Genomic DNA, 20675 nt, shown 5'->3' with positions numbered 1-20675 from the left:
TCTCAACCACAGTATTCACTCGGTGAGTGTTAGGCAGTTACATGAGAAACTAGAAAGAAGGGAGGTAAATTCTTATTCCACTTTCCACTGCTTGGATCTGAAGGCTATGAGGTGGGATGACCCTCAGTGGTGGTCAGACCAGGTTTGCTCTGTCCAACAGTGGCACCAGCCCTCAAACCACCATGCCTTGGGGTCAGGCCCCAGGATGGCAGAGCCCCTCCTTTATGCTTCAACTTGCATTCCAGAGACAACCAGCCGCTGATCCTGATTGCAAAGGGAGACAGTGCAGAAGGGGACTCTATTTTCTACCACACTGACTTCTCTAGCCTAAACTGGACTCATCAAGAAGTAAGTTACAGCTACAGGAACTTGTTTACTAAGTAATCAGATTCAACATATTATTTGGTCAGATTTGCTATCCTTGTGCAGAAAAGTCTGAAAAGACTAAGCAAATTCGATTCGAGTGTCCCAACCCCCTCTGCCTTTCTGTAGCCTCGGAGGTGAAGCCCAGTTGGGGATGGATGTAACTGGGACCACGTGCCCAGCTGCAGATTGAGCCCTTGCCCAAAGATGGGCAGCAGCTCGCATGAGCCGGCAACGGGCCATTCGCTCCAGCATCCACAGAGAAAACAGATTCAGCACCTCAAGCAAATGAAGCCCAGCACTTCCTGTGTGAGGTTTCCATTTCCTCAGCCAAGCAAAAGCCAAAGGGAGCAGGAGACGGAGGAGGGATAAAGGGAGACAGGCTGCAGAAGAGAGTGAGCAGGCCTGATGGCCAGGATATGGGCAAACAGGGGCTGGGCGGACCATATCTAAGGTTGTGAGGTGGGGTGACCCAGCGGAAGGCCCAAGCTCCAGGGACAGATGGTCTGCCTCCCCACCCCCCGAGAGGAAGGGAGGAACACTCCGTGACCCCTGCACATGCTCAGAAGCAGTGGCTTCAGATATTTGGAGAGCAGAGCCCTTCCTTGTCAGTTTCTTTCCAAAACTGCAAATTGCCTAGTCGGCATCTTAGATTAACGGCCTGAAAACTTTGAGGCTGTACATGTTAACTCTTCAGTGAACACTGCTGGCAAACAGCTTCCCCCTAGCCAGCAGATCGGTCTATTCCTTTGTGTGTCCACAGCTCCCCAGCTCAAGCTCAACCCTGGCTCACGAGGCCTCAGCCTGGAGTGCATTTTGAAACCTAGAAGGGTTCACAGGAAAGATGCAAAGATTTGTCTGATGCTGTGAGCATCACTCACATGGTTACAGAGCTAGAGCTGGGGGGGGCCTAGGGAGGGCAGGCTTAATGGTCCAGGGGTGCTTCCTGGGGTGAGGAGCCAGGAAGAAATGGGACGAAGGAAATGTAGGAAAGAGCCAGACTATATGGTCCACACAGAAAGGTCTAACTGCTGGCCAGAAATCTCTGCTGCAGTCTTCCCTCTGTGGGTCACCCATGAGTCTGGGAGACTCACATGGCTGGTCCCCAGCCCAGAGAAGCACCCCTCCCCACTCCCTAGAAATGCCACTGGCACCATCCTAGGTATCCATCCTCCATCCTCCAGGATTTTCCCCCTCCCAGGGAGGAGCACTCGAGAAGAATGAGGAGATGCTGGGTGTGGATGCTTGTTCCCAGACACACATATATACACCCAGCACAGAGCCTGAAGGAACTCTGAGTGCACTACACCTGCCACAGACCACAATACAGCAGATGGGGGAGGGAGGAATGGAGGGAGGGGAGAAAGGGAGAAGGAAAAGTTAAACAGAGAGAAAGAGAGACAGAAACACTAAGGGAGAGACAGGAAGCGAGAAAGGGTAAGGGAGAGGGAGGGAGAGAGATGGACAGTCAACAGAGTTGACCAGAAACAGGCACCTATGTGCACACACATTAGGACACTCTTACGCAAACACAAACACACACACACAGTGACCCTAACGTACAGAAGAACAAGACACATAGGAACATGGATATAGATGAGGAGCTGGCAAACTTTTTCTATAATGGGATAGAGAGTAAATAGTTCTGGCTCTGCAGACCATACGGTCTCTGTCACAACTACTCAACTCCACTGCTGCAGTGTGAAAGCAGCCATAGACAAAGTGTAAACAAACAAGCATGGCTGTGTTCCAATACAACTTCATGGACACTGAAATGGGACTTTCATATACTTTTCACAAGTCATGAAGTCTTACTCTTTTTATTTTATTTTTTCAACCATTTAAAAATGTAAACCATTCTGAGCTCATGGGCCATAGCTTGCTGACCCCTGAAACAGATACACAAACAGCAGAGAGAGACAAACAGAGTCAGGCAAAGAGGCAGGCAGGGACAAGCCAAGACAAGCTGAGACAGGCAAGAGGGACAGGCAGAGGCAGGCAGGGAGACACAGGCGAGGCAGGTGGATACAGGCAGCCCCTGTATCCACATATACAGAAATCCCCTGCCCCCCAACAGAGAGACCTAGACTGACACACAGAGACATACTTACAGACAAATATGGACATGGACACAGGCAGTCCCGGGCACAGACATTCAGGAACATATACAAACACTCCCACAGGACACAGCCACACGCAGAGAGACATGGACAGGACCAAAGCAGACATGGACTGACATGGCCCAAGAATCAGACATAGACATATATATGAACACACAGACATGGAGACAGACACACAGTGAAACAGATTCCTCACAGGGACACAGGAACCCTGTAAAGAGATCCACACACAAGGATAGACAGAGACGCAGACACAGATATGGACACAGCACATGGACACACATACATAGACAGACACGGAAAGGCACACCAAAAGAGCCTTCGATAGACAATCCCCGGGGACACACACACACACACACACACACACACACACACACACACCCTCACACTCAGACACACACAACCAGACACACATAGACAACCAGGCCCAAACAGGCACACCCAGATCTACAACTCACACATCGCTACAAACACAAGAAATAGCCCTACCTGGCTGCACAGCAACGTGAATGTACCATGCCACTGACTGTATGCTTAAAAACGGTTAAGATGGCAAACTTTGCCACATATATACATTTTACCACATGTCATATGGACACACAAAAAGATCTACAGAGAAACACCCAGCAGACACACATACTCCCCAGACCAACACATCCCGCATCAACACAAAGAGACAGGGAGAGGGGGCGGGATGTGTTGCGGGGACAGGGATGAAGTGTTCCCCACATACTACAACGTCGTGAGAGGAAGGCAAGGAGACAGAGTGCGCAGGACAGCACGAGAAGCAGCAAGAGCCTGAGAGATGCACAGAGATAAACTAAAAGGGAGAGAAAGAAACAAAGTCTCTCACACACACTGACTGACACCCACCCAGACTCAGCAGGTAGCTGCCGAGACAGTGAGTATGAACAGTACGCAGTAAAAATTAGCAAGATCAAGGGGAAGGAACGAAACAGAGCAAGCTATGGTGTGAGAGAAAGAGAGACTGAGAGGAGGAGGAACAGGCTGGAGAACAGGCAAAAACAACCTAACACGTCAGAGGACGAGGAAGGTGTCAGGGAAGGGGAAACCCCAAGTTCAAATGAAGAGGGAAGACAGACACAGGCGGGCTGCGGGACAGGGGCTGTGGGAACACGGGTGGGCGAGGCTGACTCACTGTGAGGGCAGATCCAGGGATGTGGGCGGAGGATTCCAGGTGTCTGGATAGCCGAGCATCCAGTCTGACCAGACTTTCACACTGGGGAGCAGTTCCTTCAGGTCCGGGACGAAGGAAGACACCTTGATGTCATCTTGATCCTCCTCCTCCTCAGGAGAAGACAGCTGAGCTGCAGAGGCAAAGGGTGAGAACTGGGCCTAGGTCTGCTGTGGCCCCCGAGTGAGGCCTGGGGCACTGGGACGGCAGCAGGCTCTTAGGGAAGGGAGACCAAGTCCACAGGAGAGCTGGGCCCAGAAGCGAAGGACAAGTGCCAGCAACTGAGAGGATTCTGAAAAGCAGGACAAAGAGAGAACCAGGGCACTGGGTCCGCCCTGCAGACAGCTGTCTCTGCTCCACCTGTGGCCTGGCTGTAGCTGCTACCCTGGCCTCCAGCCCCTGCCCCCACCCACTTTTAGCCTTTCTCCAGCACAGTGCTGAGATGGCACCAGGGTTCATGCCCAAACTGTACGACCTGAATTTGACAGTGAGGACGTATCAGAGAAACCCAAATTTTAGGGCGTTCTACAAAGTAAATCTCCTGTACACTTCAAAAATGTTAAGGCCATGAAGGACAAAGGAAGACAGAAAAACCATTCCAGATTGCAGGAGACTAAAGAGACATGACATCTAAATGCAAAGTGTGATCTTGGAATGGATCCTAGACCAGAAAGAAACTTTTTTCTTAAAATTCTTTTTGGGACAACTGGTCCAAACTCAGTAAGGTCTGTAGATTCAATGATAGTACTGTATCAGTGCTGGCTTCCTGATTGTGATAAGAGTACTGTGATATAAGAGAATGTCCTCATGACTAGGAAATACACAGTCAAGTAGTTGGGGGGAAAAAGCTACCATGTCCGTAACTTACAATCAAATGGTTCATAAAAAAAAAATAACAGGGACTTCCCTGATGGCGCAGTGGTTAAGATTCCACCTGCCAATGCAGGGGACATGGGTTCGAGCCCTGGCTGGGAAGATCCCACATGCTGCAGAGCAACAAAGCCCGTGTGCCACAACTACTGACCCAGCCCTCCAGAGCCGGTGAGCCACAACTACTGAGGCTGCGTGCTGCAACTACTAAAGCCCACACGCCTAGAGCCCGTACGCCGCAACAAGAAACCTGTGCACCACAACAAAGAGTAGCCCCCGTTCGCAACAACTAGAGAAAGCCCACGCACAGCAACAAAGATCCAACAGAGCCAAAAATAAAATAAAATAAATAAATTTTAAAAATAAATAACAATAACCATTAGGTATAGGTGTGCGTGTGGAAAGAGAGAGAACTTAAAGCAAATATGGTAAAATGTTATCAATTAGGGAATCTGGGTGAAGGGTATGTAAGAGAGCTGTTAGTATTATTCTTGCAAATTTCTGTAAATTTGAAATTGTTTCCAAATAGTTACCCCTACCGTCCCTCCAAAAAACAGGCAGTCCCAGAGGCTAGAGGCATTCACAAAAGCTGATGCGGGGTTCAAGACGGCGGAGTAGAAGGACGTGCGCTCACTCCCCCTTGCGAGAGCACCGGAATCACAACTAACTGCTGAACAATCATCAACAGGAAGACACTGGAACTCACCAAAAAAGATACCCCACATCCAAAGACAGAGGAGAGCTGCAGTGAGATGGCAGGAGGGGCGCAATCACAATAAAATCAAATCCCATAACTGCTGGGTGGGTGACTCACAAACTGGAGAACACTTATACCACAGAAGTCCACCCACTGGAGTGAAGGTTCTGAGTCCCACGTCAGGCTTCCCAACCTGGGGGTACGGCAACAGGAGGAGGAATTCCTAGAGAATCAGACTTTGAAGGCTAGTGGGATTTGACTGCAGGACTTCTACCGGAGTGGGGGAAACAGAGACTCCACTCCTGGAGGGCACACACAAAGTAGTGTGTGCACCAGAACCCAGGGGAAGGAGCAGTGACCCCATAGGAGACTGAACCAGACCTACCTGCCTGTGTTGGAGGATCTCCTGCAGAGGTAGGGGCTGGCTCACCGTGGGGACAAGGACCCTGGCAGCAGAAGTTCTTCTGGGAAGTACTCCTTGGCTGAGCCCTCCCAGAGTCCGCCATGAGCCCCACCAAAGAGCCGGTAGACTCCAGTGCTGGGTAGCCTCAGGCCAAACAACGAACAGGGAGGGAACCCAGCCCCACCCATCAGCAGACAAGCAGATTAAAGTTTTACTGAGCTCTGCCCACCAGAGCAACACCCAGCTCTACCCACCACCAGTCCCTCCCATCAGGAAGCTTGCACAAGCCTCTTAGATAGCCTCATCCACCAGAGGGCAGAGAGCAGAAGCAAGAAGAACTACAATTCTGCAGCCTGTGGAAGGAAAACCACATTCACAGAAAGAAAGACAAAATGAAAAGGCAGAGGACTATGTACCAGATGAAGGAACAAGATAAAAGCCCAGAAAAACAACTAAATGAAGTGGAGATAGGCAACCTTCCAGAAAAAGAATTCAGAATAATGATAGTGAAGATGATCCAGGACCTCAGAAAAAGAATGGAGGCAAAGATCAAGAATATGCAAGAAATGAAGACCTAGAAGAATTAAAGAACAAACACCTAGAAGAATTAAAGAACAAACAAACAGAGAGGAACAATACAATAATTGAAATGAAAAATACACCACAAGGCATCAATGGCAGAATAACTGAGGCAGAAGAACAGATAAGTGACCTGGAAGACAGAATGGTGGAATTCACTGCCGCAGAACAGAATAAAGAAAAAAGAATGAAAAGAAATGAAGACAGCATAAGAGACCTCTGAGACAACATTAAACACAACAACATTCACATTATAGGGGTCCCAGAAGGAGAAGAGAGAGAGAAAGGACCCAAGAAAATATGTGAAGAGATTATAGTCGAAAACTTCCCAAACATGGGAAAGGAAATAGCCACCCAAGTCCAGGAAGCGCAGAGTACCAGGCAGGATAAACCCAAGGAGAAACATGCCGAGACACATAGTAATTAAATTGACAAAAATTAAAGATAAAGAAAAATTATTGAAAGCAACAAGGGAAAAATGACAAATAACACTCAAGGGAACTCCCATAAGGTTAACAGCTGATTGCTCAGCAGAAACTCTACAAGCCAGAAGGGAGTGGCATGATATATTTAAAGTGATGAAAGGGAAGAACCTACAACCAAGATTACTCTACCTGGCAAGGATCTCATTCAGATGCAATGGAGAAATCAAAAGCTTTACAGACAAGCAAAAGCTAAGAGAATTCAGCAACACCAAACCAGCTCTACAACAAATGCTGAAGGAACTTCTCTAAGCAGGAAACACAAGAGAAGGAAAGGACCTACAAAAACAAATGCATAACAATTAAGAAAATGGTAATAGGAACATACATATCGATAATTACCTCAAACGTGAATGGATTAAATGCTCCAACCAAAAGACACAGGCTCGCTGAATGGACACAAAAACAACACCCATATATATGCTGTCTACAAGAGACCCACTTCATACCTAGGGACACATACAGGCTGAAAGTGAGGGGATGGAAAAAGATATTCCATGCAAATGGAAATCAAAAGAAAGCTGAAGTAGCAAGACTCGAATCAGATAAAATAGACTTTAAAATAATGAATGTTACAAGAGACAAGAAGGACACTACATAATGATCAAGGGATCAATCCAAGAAGAAGATATAACAATTATAAATATATATGCACCCAACATAGGAGCACCTCAATACATAAGGCAGCTGCTAACAGCTGTAAAAGAGGAAATCGACACTAACACGTTAATAGTGGGGGATTTTAACACCTCACTTACACCAATGGACAGATCATCCAGACAGAAAATTAATAAGGGAACACAAGCTTTAAATGACACAATAAGCTAGATAGATTTAATCGATATTTATAGGACATTCCATTCAAAAACAACAGATTACACTTTCTTCTCAAGTGCACACAGAACATTCTCCAGGATAGATAACATCTTGGGTCACAAATCAAGCCTCGGTAAATTTAAGAAAACTGAAATCATATCAAGTATCTTTTCCGACCACAATGCTATCAGGTTAGAAATCAATTACAGGGAAAAAAACATAAAAAACACAAACACATTGAGGCTAAACAATATGTTACTAAATAACCAAGAGATCACTGAAGAAATCAAAGAGGAAATCAAAAAATACCTACAGACAAATTACAACAAAAACACGACAATCCAAAACCTATGGGATGTAGCAAAAGCAGTTCTAAGAGGGAAGTTTATACCAATACAAGCCTACCTCAAGAAACAAGAAAAATCTCAAATAAACCATCTAACCTTACATCTAAAGGAACCGGAGAAAGAAGAACAGACGAAACCCAAAGTTAGTAGAAGGAAAGAAATCATAAAGATCAGAGCAGAAATAAATGTGAAATAGAAACAAAGAAAACAATAGCAAAGATCAATAAAACTAAAAGCTGGTTCTTTGAGAAGATAAACAAAATTGATAAACCTTCAGCCAGACTCATCAAGAAAAAGAGGGAGAGGACTCAAATCAATAAAATTAGAAATGAAAAAGGAGAAGTTACAACGGACACCACAGAAATACAAAGCATCTTAAGAGACTACTACAAGCAACGCTATGCCAGTGAAATGGACAACATGGAAGAAATGGACAAATTCTTAGAAAGGTATAAACTTCCAAGACTGAACCAGGAAGAAATAGAAAATATGAACAGACCAATCACAGGTAATGAAATTGAAACTGGGATTAAAAATCTTCCAACAGGGCTTCCCTGGTGGCGCAGTGGTTGAGAATCCGCCTGCCAATGCAGGGGACACGGGTTCAAGCCCTGGTCTGGGAAGATCCCACATGCCGTGGAGCAGCTAGCCCCGTGAGCCACAATTACTGAGCCTGCGCCTCTGGAGCCTGTGCTCCACAACAAGAGAGGCCACGAGAGTGAGAGGCCCGCGCACCGCGATGAGGAGTGGCCCCCGCTCGCCGCAACTAGAGAAAGCCCTCGCACAGAAACGAAGACCCAACACAGCCATAAATAAATAAATTAATTAATTTAAAAAAAAAATCTTCCAACAAACAAAAGTCCAGGACTAGATGGCTTCACAGGTGAATTCCATCAAACATTTAGAGAAGTGCTAACACCCATCTTTCTCAAACTCTTCCAAAAAATTGCAGAGCAAGGAACACTCCCAAACTCATTCTACGAGGCCACCATCACCCTGATACCAAAACCAGACAAAGATATTACAAAAATAGAAAATTATAGACCAATATCACTGATGAATACAGATGCAAAAATCCTCGACAAAATACTAGCAAACAGAATCCAACAACACATTAAAAGGATCATACACCATGATCAAGTGGGATTTATCCCAGGGATGCAAGGATTCTTCAATATACGCAAATCAATCAGTGTGATACACCATATTAACAAATTGAAGAATAAAAACCATATGATCATCTCAATAGATGCAGAAAAAGCTTTTGACAAAATTCAATACCTATTTATGATAAAAACTGTCCAGAAAGTGGGCACAGAGGGAACCTACCTCAACATAATAAAGGCCATATACGACAAACCCCCAGCAAACATCATCCTCAATGGTGAAAAACTGAAAGCATTTCCTCTAAGATCATGAACAAGACAAGGATGTTCACTCTCACCACTCTTATTCAACATAGTTTTGGAAGTCCTAGCCACGGCAATCAGAGAGGAAAAAGAAATAAAAGGAATACAAATTGGAAAAGAAGTAGTGAAACTGTCACTGTTTGCAGATGACATGATACTATACATAGAGAATCCTAAAGAGGCCACCAGAAAACTACTAGAGCTAATCAATGAATTTGGTAAAGTTGCACGGTACAAAATTAATGCACAAAATTAATGAAATCTCTTGCATCCCTATACACCAACAATGAAAGATCAGAAAGAGAAACTAAGGAAACAATCCCATTCACCATTGCAAGAAAAAGAATAAAATACCTAGGAATAAACCTTCCTGAGGAGGTAAAAGATCTGTACTCAGGAAACTATAAGACACTGATGAAAGAAATCAAAGATGACACAAACAGATAGAGAGATATACCATGTTCTTGGATTGAAAGAATCAATACTGTGAAAATGACTATACTACCCAAAGCAATCTACAGATTCAATGCAATCCCTATCAAACTACCAGTGGCATTTTTTACAGAACTAGAACAAGAAATCTTAAAATTTGTATGGAAACACAAAAGACCCCAAATAGCCAAAGCAGTCTTGAGGGAAAAAAACACAACTGGAGGAATCAGACTGCCTGACTCCAGACTATACTACAAAGCTACAGTAACCAAGACAATATGGTATTGGCACAAAAACAGAAATATAGATCAATGGAACAGGATAGAAAGCCCAGAGATAAACCCACGCACCTATGGTCAACTAATTTATGACAAAGGAGACAAGGATATACAATGGAGAAAAGACAGTTTCTTCAATAAGTGGTGCTGGGAAAACTGGACAGCTACATGTAAAAGAATGAAATTAGAACACTCCCTAACACCATACACAAAAATAAACTCAAAATGGATTAGAGACCTAAAAGTAAGACCGGACACTATAAAACTCTTAGAGGAAAACACAGGAAGAACACTCTTTCACATAAATCACATCAAGATCTTTTTTGATCCACCTCCTAGAGTAATGGAAATAAAAACAAAAATAAACAAATGGGACCTAATGAAACTTAAAAGCTTTTGCAAAGCAAAGGAAACTACAAACAAGACAAAAAGACAACCCTCAGAATGGGAGAAAATATTTGCAAATGAATCAACAGACAAAGGATTAATCTCCAAAATATATAAACAGCTCATGCAGCTCAATATTAAAAAAACAAACAACCCAATCAAAAAATGGGCAGAAGACCTAAATAGACATTTCTCCAAAGAAGACATACAGATGGCCAAGAAGCACATGAAAAGCTGCTCAACATCACTAATTATTACAGAAATGCAAATCAAAACTACAATGAGGTATCACCTTATTCCAGTTAGAATGGGCATCATCAGAAAATCTACAAACAACAAATGCTGGAGAGGGTGTGGAGAAAAGGGAACCCTCTTGCACTGCTGGTGGGAATGTAAATTGATACAGCCACTATGGAGAACAGTATGGAGGTTCCTTAAAAAATGAAAAATAGAATTACCATATGACCCAGCAATCCCACTACTGGGCATATTCCCAGAGAAAACCATAATTCAAAAAGACACATGCGGGCTTCCCTGGTGGCGCAGTGGTTAAGAATCTGCCTGTCAATGCAAGGGACACGGGTTCGAGCCCTGGCCCGGGAAGATCCCACATGCCACGAAGCAACTAAGCCTGTGTGCCACAACTACTGAGCCTGAGCTCTAGAGCCCGCAAGCCACAACTACTGAGCCCACGTGCCACAACTACTGAAGCCTGCGTGCCTAGAGCCTGTGCTCCGCAACAAGAGAAGTCACAGCAATGAGGAGTTGGCGCACCACAATGAAGAGTAGCCCCCACTCACCGCAATTAGAGAAAGCCTGCGCACAGCAACGAAGATCCAGCACAGCCAAAAGCCAAAAATAAATAATTTATACATATTAAAAAAAAAGACACATGCACCCCAATGTTCATTGCAGCACTATTTACAATAGCCAGGACATGGAAGCAACCTAAATGCCCATCAACGGACAAATGGATAAAGAAGATGTGGTACATATATACAACGGAATATTACTGAGCCATAAAAAGGAACGAAATTGGGTCATTTGTAGAGACCTGGATGGATGTAGAGGCTATCATACAGAGTGAAGTAAGTCAGAAAGAGAAAAACAAATATTGTGTATTAACGCATCTATGTTGAACCTGGAAAAATGGTACAGATGAACCAGTTTGCAGGGCAGAAATAGACACAAAGATGTAGAGAACATAGAACTACCATATGACCCAGCAATCCCACTGCTAGGCATATACCCTGAGAAAACCATAATTCAAAAAGAGACATGTAGGGCCTCCCTGGTGGCGCAGTGGTTGGGAGTCCGCCTGCCGATGCAGGGGATACGGGTTCGTGCCCCGGTCTGGGAGGATCCCATATGCCGCGGAGCGGCTGGGCCCGTGAGCCATGGCTGCTGAGCCTGCGCATCCGGAGCCTGTGCTCCGCAACGGGAGAGGCCACAACAGTGAGAGGCCCGCATACCACAAAAAAAAAAAAAAAAAGAGACATGTACCAAAATGTTCATTGCAGCTCTATTCACAATAGCCCGGAGATGGAAACAACCTAAGTGTCCATCATCGGATGAATGGATAAAGAAGATGTGGCACATATATACAATGGAATATTACTCAGCCATAAAAAGAAACGAAATTGAGCTATTTGTAATGAGGTGGATAGACCTAGAGTCTGTCATACTGAGTGAAGTAAGTCAGAAAGAGAAAGACAAATACTGTATGCTAACACATATATATGGAATTTAAGAAAAAAAATGTCCTGAAGAACCTAGGGATAAAACAGGAATAAAGACACAGACCTACTTGAGAATGGACTTGAGGATATGGGGAGGGGGAAGGGTAAGCTGTGACAAAGTGAGAGAGTGGTATGGACATATATACACTACCAAACGTAAGGTAGATAGATAGTGGGAAGCAGCCGCATAGCACAGGGAGATCAGCTCGGTGCTTTGTGACCGCCTGGAGGGGTGGGATAGGGAGGGTGGGAGGGAGGGAGACGCAAGAGGGAAGGGATATGGGAACAGATGTATATGTATGACTGATTCACTTTGTTATAAAGCAGAAACTAATAAAAAAAAAAGGGGGAAAAAAAAAAGATGTAGAGAACAAACGTATGGACACCAAGGGGGGAAAGTGGAGGTGGGGGGTGGTGGTGGGATGAATTGGGAGACTGGGATTGACATGTATACATGTGTATAAAATGGATAACTAATAAGAACCTGCTGTATAAAAAAATTAATTAAATTAAATTAAAAAAAAAAAGCTGATGTGGCAGGGGAACAACAGAGGAGCCTCACACTCATCAAAATTAATCCAGAAGCTGAAAGAAAGGTACACCCTTCAGACCTACCTTACACGGCTCAGCAATCAGGCTTGGAATTCTAAGGGCAGCCTTAACGGATAAGGGGACACTGCTCAAAGGGCTAAAAAGAACCCCTGCTCTGGTCCAGTGAGTCTACCGAGATGGCTGGTCCACAGTGGTTATAGCCCCCACCAGGTACCTGACAAACAGGGACATATAGATAGAGGGGGAAACCAAAACATGGATTATGAACACCAAGGGAAACTCATTTTTCTTTCTTTCTTTTTTTTTTTTAAGTTGCAGGAACATGCAGTAGTTCAGAGGTACATTGAAAATCCTAACTATTAAAGGCGAAAAGAGAGAGAGGAGGAAAGAGGCCTCCTCTCCTTTCTACAAGGAGGAAAGAGGGCCATAGAGGAAATGGGACTAGTTAGGTGGGCAAAAGGAAGCCTGGAGTAGAGGGAGAAGACGCAGAGAAAGCAGCGTGGCATTCTGAGCTTGTCTGGGCAGGACCCAGGAGCTGGGAAGTCCACCAGTCAGGGCCCCTCATCTGCTTACCTTTGGCTGATTCCTTCAGTAAGTCGGTGCAGCGCTGCACCAGGAGAGAAAACATGGCCAGGCCCAGGGCTGTGGCTTGCTCCTGGATCACAGAGCGACACTCCTCCGAGAAGCAGTCTGAGCAGGAGAAAAGGAAAGCCCATCAGTATCCTGGGGGCCAAGGGCTCCTCTTCCCTACCTTACTAGGTGCAAGTCCTTGCTTGTATCACCGAGCTCCTTGCCCTTCATCTAAGACTGGTGTTGTAATATTCCCTCTCTCAAAGGGTAGTGAAAGGCTAACTAAAGTAATGCACGTGAAGCACTTACCACCATGACCGGCCTGTGGGTAAGCACTCAATAAGGTTATTATAAGGCTCACTTGTGTAAATTCTGTATCACATCACTTCCCCAGGATCAGTTACCCCAAGGTGAGCAGCCTGAGCCACACCTGCATGCTCTCTGCCTTTAGTTGCCTGCTGATGATGTGAAGCAACAGCAACAAGAAGTCATATTTAATTAACTCAGTCTCTCTAACGTATACATAGCGAGAATACAATCACCAATTAAGATCAGAAAAATACACATTTAAAAGTTATCTTCTTGAATCACCAAACTTTGGTTCCATCCCTACCTTCTCTCTGTTCCTCCTCCTCAGAGAACACACACGAAACAAATAACCTATTTTCACCGCATGAGTTAACTTTATATAGGACAGTGCATGGCACATAATAAGCACTTAATCAGTGTTAGCTTTAATTTTCACAAGTTCTCTCCCCTAGGGCTAAGGAATAAATCTGGTTTCCAATACTAGCACCCTATCCCCCTCACTTTCTCAGCCTGCCCAACTTCCCTCTGGCTGCAGGTCAGGGAAAGGAGCCACCTTGGTGGTGGCCAGAGCTATTCTTTAGCGAGAGCTACATACACACCTTCAAACCACTGCCTGCACCTGCCCCTTGTCCGTGGCCCTCCCTGATGGGCACATCATCCAGACCTGAGAGAAACAGGCGACCAACAGAAGGCAGCAGTCCAGCCTGCAGCCTCAGAGCAGGAGACACCCTATATGCACAGGAGACGGAATCAGGGGCCAGGCTCGCTTGCTTTGGCAGCAGCTGATCTGTTAATTCCTTCTGTCTGAATACAGGAGAACGCCCAGAATCTCCAGGTGTTAAAAGGATAATTAGCCACATGTTTGATCTCTGTCCCTGCTTGCATTTTAACCTCAGTAGCCAAGGGGGAGCCCTCCTGCCTCTCCCCTCATTGATACTCATCTTTCCAGTGGGGCCTAATTGAAGTCTTTACTCCAGGAGATACTACACAACCACAGTTATTCCTAACCGTCTTGGCCACAGGAGCAAACATGACTGGAGTATGCAAAGCCAGCCCCAAACCACTTTAGAGAGCCCTGGGGGTGAGAAGGAACGGGCTGCTGTTCAGAAGGTCCCAACATATGAATAGCATCAGTGTAGCAATTCTTCTATAGTGGCCTTCACCGCCATCCTTCCAGATGCCCAATGGTCCCAAATGTCACCCTCTAACTTTCCAGTTCAACTGTGGCAGGCAGTAAGGAAGTGGTAACAATCCATGTGATTAGAATAGATCACCAGTCTCATTCTTCTTCCGGTAAGGCCCTAAACCTGTGCTAGAGAGACAAAAAACAAGCACCTAAGAACAAAGTGGAGGGAGGATGGAAAGTAGGGGAGGGGAAGATGTGTAAGCCATCCCAAGGAAAGGTTGCCAACTTCTCTCCTCCACCCTTACTATAGGCAACAGGACTGTCTGTACCACCCCAGCTCAGCCCAGGCCCCTGCCAAGCACTGCCAGCAGCCTGCCTCTAATCAGCAACAAATCCCAGAATGGGAGAGTAAGTCCATAACAGAGGGAACTAGGAGAGGCCACATCCTGGTAGTTGACACACTGAGTACCCATTAGTGTCCCCTCATCAATTGGGCACCTTAGGCAGAAGTTACCTGCACACAGAAGGCCCTCAGAAGGGATGGAGGTGGGTATCTTAGCTCCAAGGACTGGCAGAAGCCCAAGACTACAAGAAGACACTCTCATCAACCTCGATAAGGATAAGATGGGGCAAAGGGAGATTACTTTCACCAAGACCATTTCTATTTTTATGATGAACATCAACCTCAGGTTAGACTCCTTCTCAGAGTGCACAGGGCTAGGGCTCAAGGGGGAGAACTGCTTAAGAACAATGACACTGAGGCCTCTGGGGAGTCCAGGCTGGCTCCTTTTTAAAGCTTCTTGCAATAAGGTCTGGGGACCAGGCGGGGAAGCGACAACTGGAGCCTCTCTGCTGTGTCTGGAAGGGCTCAACTACCTCTCAGGGCAGCAGCTAAAAGGTAGCTTCATGACTGCTCTGCCATGGTTATGTCACCTCAACCCTTCACCCACCCACCCCCACCCCTCCATCTCCCCAGGAAGGGCCTGACAGCACTCCCTGCTGTGTTCTGGTTTAACTGATGGGGAGGTACAAATCAGTAAGCTGTTCTGCTCTGATCAAGCAGGTGGTGATATCACAGCTATCTGGGGGTCAGAATGCCTGGGTCTCCGTCAGCTCTTCATACACAGCACTTTCTGGAAGGCCTGCCCTCCTCCAAGGCTCAGTGGTACCACAGGCACTGAGCATCTACAGTGTCCTTGACCCTGTGCTGAAGAACAAAGCTACAAATAAAACAGGATCCCTGCAATCTTAGGACCTTGCAAACGGTTTGTTTACCCCCAGTAACCATGGCAACTCAGACCCAGTGCCTCCAGGGAGAAATGTATTAAGTGCTATGGTATCTTCAGGAGATGCTCTGTGCTTCACTTAGGCTTCTGTGGACTAGAAGCTGTAAGATGCCAGTCCTTGAGACGTACCCAGGCTTATGTAAGTGGGTAGGAAAACAGCATCCAGATTCCCAGGTCCGCCCACTCTAGGGTTAGGCCTAGGAAACTGGTCCCGGTCTTAGAGATGCCCATATATATCCCTAGAGCGGGCTGGGCCAGGCCAACACGTGATGTGGGGTGGGGAAGGAAAAAGCATTGTTCGCCTTGGTATTTGCCTGGGTTCCTCTGGCTTTGTGTCAGGTAGCTGGAGCCTGACATGAACTGAGGAACTCATTAACATTGTGAAACAGCCTTTTCCCTTCTTTCCAAAAGCAGGCTTGCTCCAGGGTGTAGGGGGATGGTTCTGGCTAAGGAAGTCGGATGGAAATCTTTCTTACCAAGAAAGTCACCTGGAGTCTGAACCGGGTTTGCCCCTTCCCACATGCTCTCAGATGGGCAGGTGACCACATCTCCCACTATTCCCCTGGCCAAATACCTGCTCAAGCAGAAACACTCTTCCCGCTCCTATGTAACAGGGAGACCTTCTCATTTCTCTGAGAACATATTCATGGAAAACATAAACCAACTGTCGTCAAAGTTGTATGAAATCAGGAAATGGAGCGGCCGGGAGAAGGCTGCCATGTGGCCGGATGTTATGTATTTCTAATTAGTGCTATACATCTTTCAACAGCAAGTGTCCTTCTGCTGGGAAACACAACACACTGCCCTTGTTATTGTAACTGTCAGAGAAGTGCTTAAACAGATAATCTCCAGGAAAAGTGATAAACACGTCCCCTCTCCCACCAGTGTGTGTGCGACGGTGCTGCCAAAGCAAAGCTGTGCTTGACGGCTCCAGGATGGCAGAGCGTCCTCCTGCAGGAAATGGGAGCGAGGCAGGAGGGGGGGAGAGGGAAGAGGAGGGCAGGAGAGGCAGGCCCACCTGCCCGGACCCACTGAGCCCAGCCAAGGGACAGCGGTTCAGAACCATTGCTTCTGATCAATTCCTGGGTCACGGAGCGATCTGGAGGAAACCAAATCAGTAGGGATGAGGTTTGCCGGGTCACAGAAAAACCTGGCAGCAATGGAACAAGCAGAGTTCGCCTGGTGCACACAGCCAACTTCCTAGCAAGAGAATGAGAAGAGTAATGAAGGGAAGACACAGGATGGATGACACATAAGTCTGCTACCCTGACAGCCGCAGAAGGCATTCAGAGGGCACTGGGGTCCGCTCGCCACTCCAGCAGAGAGAACCAACCATTCGCTCAGCTGCTTCACTAACAGCCGGAGAAAAATGCAGGCAAGACCACTTATTCACTGATTCCGTCCCCACCGGCTCCTCCCAGAGAGAGGAAATGAATGGTCAGTCACCTCCAAACTAACACCACCTGGAGGCGATTTGTTGGCTCTTATCGTTCAGACATGAGGCTGCTTTTCTCATGAGTCAGTCACCAGTCAGACACAGAGCTGGCACAGTTCCTGAGCAGCCCACCAAAACCTCCTTGTCTACAGGAAGTGGGCAGTGAGAGCATCTTTCGACTGCTGCTGTTTGAGCCACGGAGTTCCCTGTGGCAGCTGCTGGCTGAAAGGGAGGTGGAAGAAGCAGTCATTTCATAGGAACCATACAAAAATCTCACAGCAAGAGCAGAGATGTCCAGGTCATCAGGGCATCATTTTATTCCCCAAGGAGGAGAATGAATGAGTCAGAAAAATCAGGCACCAATACACCCAAGCAAATTATTCATGCACAGTGGCAGAACACAGGCTGACTGGGTGGAAGGCAATCCATGACATATTCCTGAACGAGGTACGTCTGAGACACGACAAAGGAACATGGAAGGTAATGTTTCTTCCCTAAGAGCCCCTACTCCTTTTGGATTTTCTAGGATTATAAAACTCTGACTTCTTTTAGCGGGTAGATGTCGGGGCAAAGAAAATCCCAACCTCCTAACAAAGTGACCTCTCCGACTAATTCCAAAGTTGTTTATTTAGCCCAATTGTGGAGGATATAAAGGAAAACAGGATACTGTCCATGAGAAGATGATATTCTAATGAGGAAGACAGGAAGAATACACGAACACCCAAATAGCTGTAATTCAAGACAATGTATTATTACATGCCATAGGAAGGTGGAAATAAGATGCTTTCTCTCACCAGAAGGAAAGAAAATCATTTCCAGCTAGTGTGTATCAAGGAAGGTTTCATAGAAGAGAGCACTTCTGAGCAAGGCTACAAAAGATGAACTGGGCAGGATGAAGGAGGGATTGAGCGTGCTAAAGAGGCACGCAGGTAGGGACACACCAGGCATGTACCCAGACGGCAAGCGCTGTACTTGGCACGTGGTAAAACAGGGACCACAAAGCATAGGGCCTGCGATGCCACAGCAAGGAACACAGGCTTGACCCAACAGCCAGTGAGGAGAACACTCGCTCAAGGTTCCTGAGTGAAGGCAGAGGTGAGTATTTTATGAAGATTAATCCAGTTAAAGCATTCAGGACAGATTAGCATAGCTGGAAAAAAGTAACAGGGAGGCAAACTGGTTGGGAAGCTAAGAGGACATGAACTTGTTTGAATTAAGAGGAATTACATGTAGAGCGCTTCATAAACTTTATAATGCCAAATAAATGTAACATCTTTCTTATAAGAGGTGGGAGAGGGAATGGAAAGTAGTGCACAGATGTGAGAAATGCTGCAGAAGGAAAATCAAGAGAAGAGAAGGTGGAGATGATGTGGGGGAGGGAAGGACTCTCACTGATAATCTCAGCAAGTTCCAGAGGATCCTGAGACCTCAAAAAGGGTAACACCCACCAAATGAGATCCAGGAAAGGGGTAGAAATGTGGGAATGCAGAACACCTGGAGAGAGGGAGGAGTCCCCAGGCTCCCGCCCACTTGGCTCTGGGCCAGTCCTGTCTTTCCAGAACAAAGACACTTCAGGGGGTCAGAAATACTTGAGGAAGACCTTGCAGAAGGAGGCCTGGGAAGTCTGAACTGGTTCTCCCTGTGGAAGCCATTAGATATTCAGCACTTCATTTGTTTCCAATTCTTGTATGAGTGCAGCTCCAGGCTGTGGGGTGAGAGGCTCCTCTCTGACGTAATCAGGAAGCAGCTGCAAAATTAAGGAATCCCTCATGACATCATAAAAAGGGTCGATGGTTTACTGGGGAAAGTATAAAAATTAATTACATATTCCCACATGACTCCCTTTCCCCTAAATCTGTACACACCCCCTCCCACCCCAACACATTCTCTCATCAACAACATCCAGAAGCCACCTTGATGAACAGGGTACAAAAGGGCAAACAAAACCCAGGAAGAAAAAGTTCTGTGATGCACCCACTGTCCGCACCACACATTTGGAACTTAACAAGTGATGCCTAGTCCTGGAATTTTTATACATATAGCATGTTTCCTCAACAAAATTATAAGCCCCTTGAGGACAAGAGCTATGTCAAGACTTCACATCCTTGAAAATTAGCACCATGAAGGGGTTCAAGAAACATTTGCTGCTCTTAACAGCAGGTACACTTGCCTCTCCATTTGTGGATCATAAATGATGATTCCACTGTGGCCAGAAATAATAACTAAGATATAGGGAGAGCTGTGTTAGACACAGAGCATTCATATATATATATTATCTCAGAGCTTTACAAAAGATTTGCACAGGAGGTGTTATTCTCCCTTTCTGACAGTTGAGAAAATAGGCTCAGAGAAGTTAAATGACTTGCCCTAGGTCACAAAGTCAGTTAAGTGTCAGAGATGGGATTTGAATCCAAGTCTGTTTGCTCTTACACCTACACTGTTTCCATACCTGGTGTTTTTGTTTTTTGTTTTTTGTTTTTGGCTGTGCTGCGCGGCTTCCGGGATCTTGGTTCCCCGACCAGGGAGTGAACCTGGGCCCTTGGCACTGGACCACCAGGGAATTCTTCATACCTGGTTTTCAAATGCCTGTGATTCAAGTTTCAAACTCCAACTCCTCCTCTCTCCTTTGCCATGAACATGAAAACCTCACACCACTCCATAGTTCTGCACAAAAAGCTCTGAGATAACTGTGTGGTGACTGAAATTAAAAACACAGTATTGCCAAAGAAAATGAAATACTTAGGTGTAAATCTAACAAAATACGAATGGGATCCTAGGCTGAAAATTACAAGTGTTGATGAAAGAAATAAAAGATGACCCAAAATAACTGGAGAGACTTACCATGTTCATGGATTGGAAGAATCAATATCACAGAGATGTCAGTTCTCCCCACAAAGATTTAAAGGTTTAGCGCAATTACTATCAGAATCTCAGCAAAATTTTTTTGTAGACGAAAACAAGCTTATTCTAAAGTTTATGTGGAAAGGCAAAGGACCTAGAATAGCTAAAACAATTGTGCAAAAGAACAAAGTGGGAGGAATTATCGCTCCCGATGTTAAGTCAAACAAAGAAGGATAGCCTTTTCAGCAAATATTTGCTCGAGCAATTAGATATCCACAAACAAACAAAGAACCCTGACCTAAATCTCACACGTTATACAAAAATTAACTGAAAATGGATCAAAGACTTACATGTAAAACATAAAGACTATAAAACTTTTAGACAAAAAATAGAAAACAATCATCAGGATCTAGGACTAAGTGAAGAATTCTTGGACTTG

General features: G+C 45.7%; 1 protein-coding gene across 1 annotated transcript in view; it reads right to left on the bottom strand.

The window, feature by feature from the left end:
• SMG6 (SMG6 nonsense mediated mRNA decay factor) overlaps positions 1-20675 on the bottom strand; it is a 229655-nt gene that overhangs the window by 116595 nt on the left and 92385 nt on the right. Inside the window, exons 11-12 of the mRNA XM_079725665.1 lie at positions 13243-13359; positions 3643-3811 (exon numbers count right to left, since the gene is read on the bottom strand). Coding sequence (XP_079581791.1) covers positions 3643-3811; positions 13243-13359 — 286 coding nt within the window. The remainder of the gene's footprint in view (positions 1-3642; positions 3812-13242; positions 13360-20675) is intronic.

Source organism: Hyperoodon ampullatus, assembly GCF_949752795.1.
Source record: "Hyperoodon ampullatus genome assembly, chromosome: 19".
NCBI classification, from domain to species: Eukaryota; Metazoa; Chordata; class Mammalia; order Artiodactyla; family Ziphiidae; genus Hyperoodon; species Hyperoodon ampullatus.
Note: the sequence above shows the minus strand (reverse complement) of the source record. Positions and strands in the feature narration are given on the sequence as shown.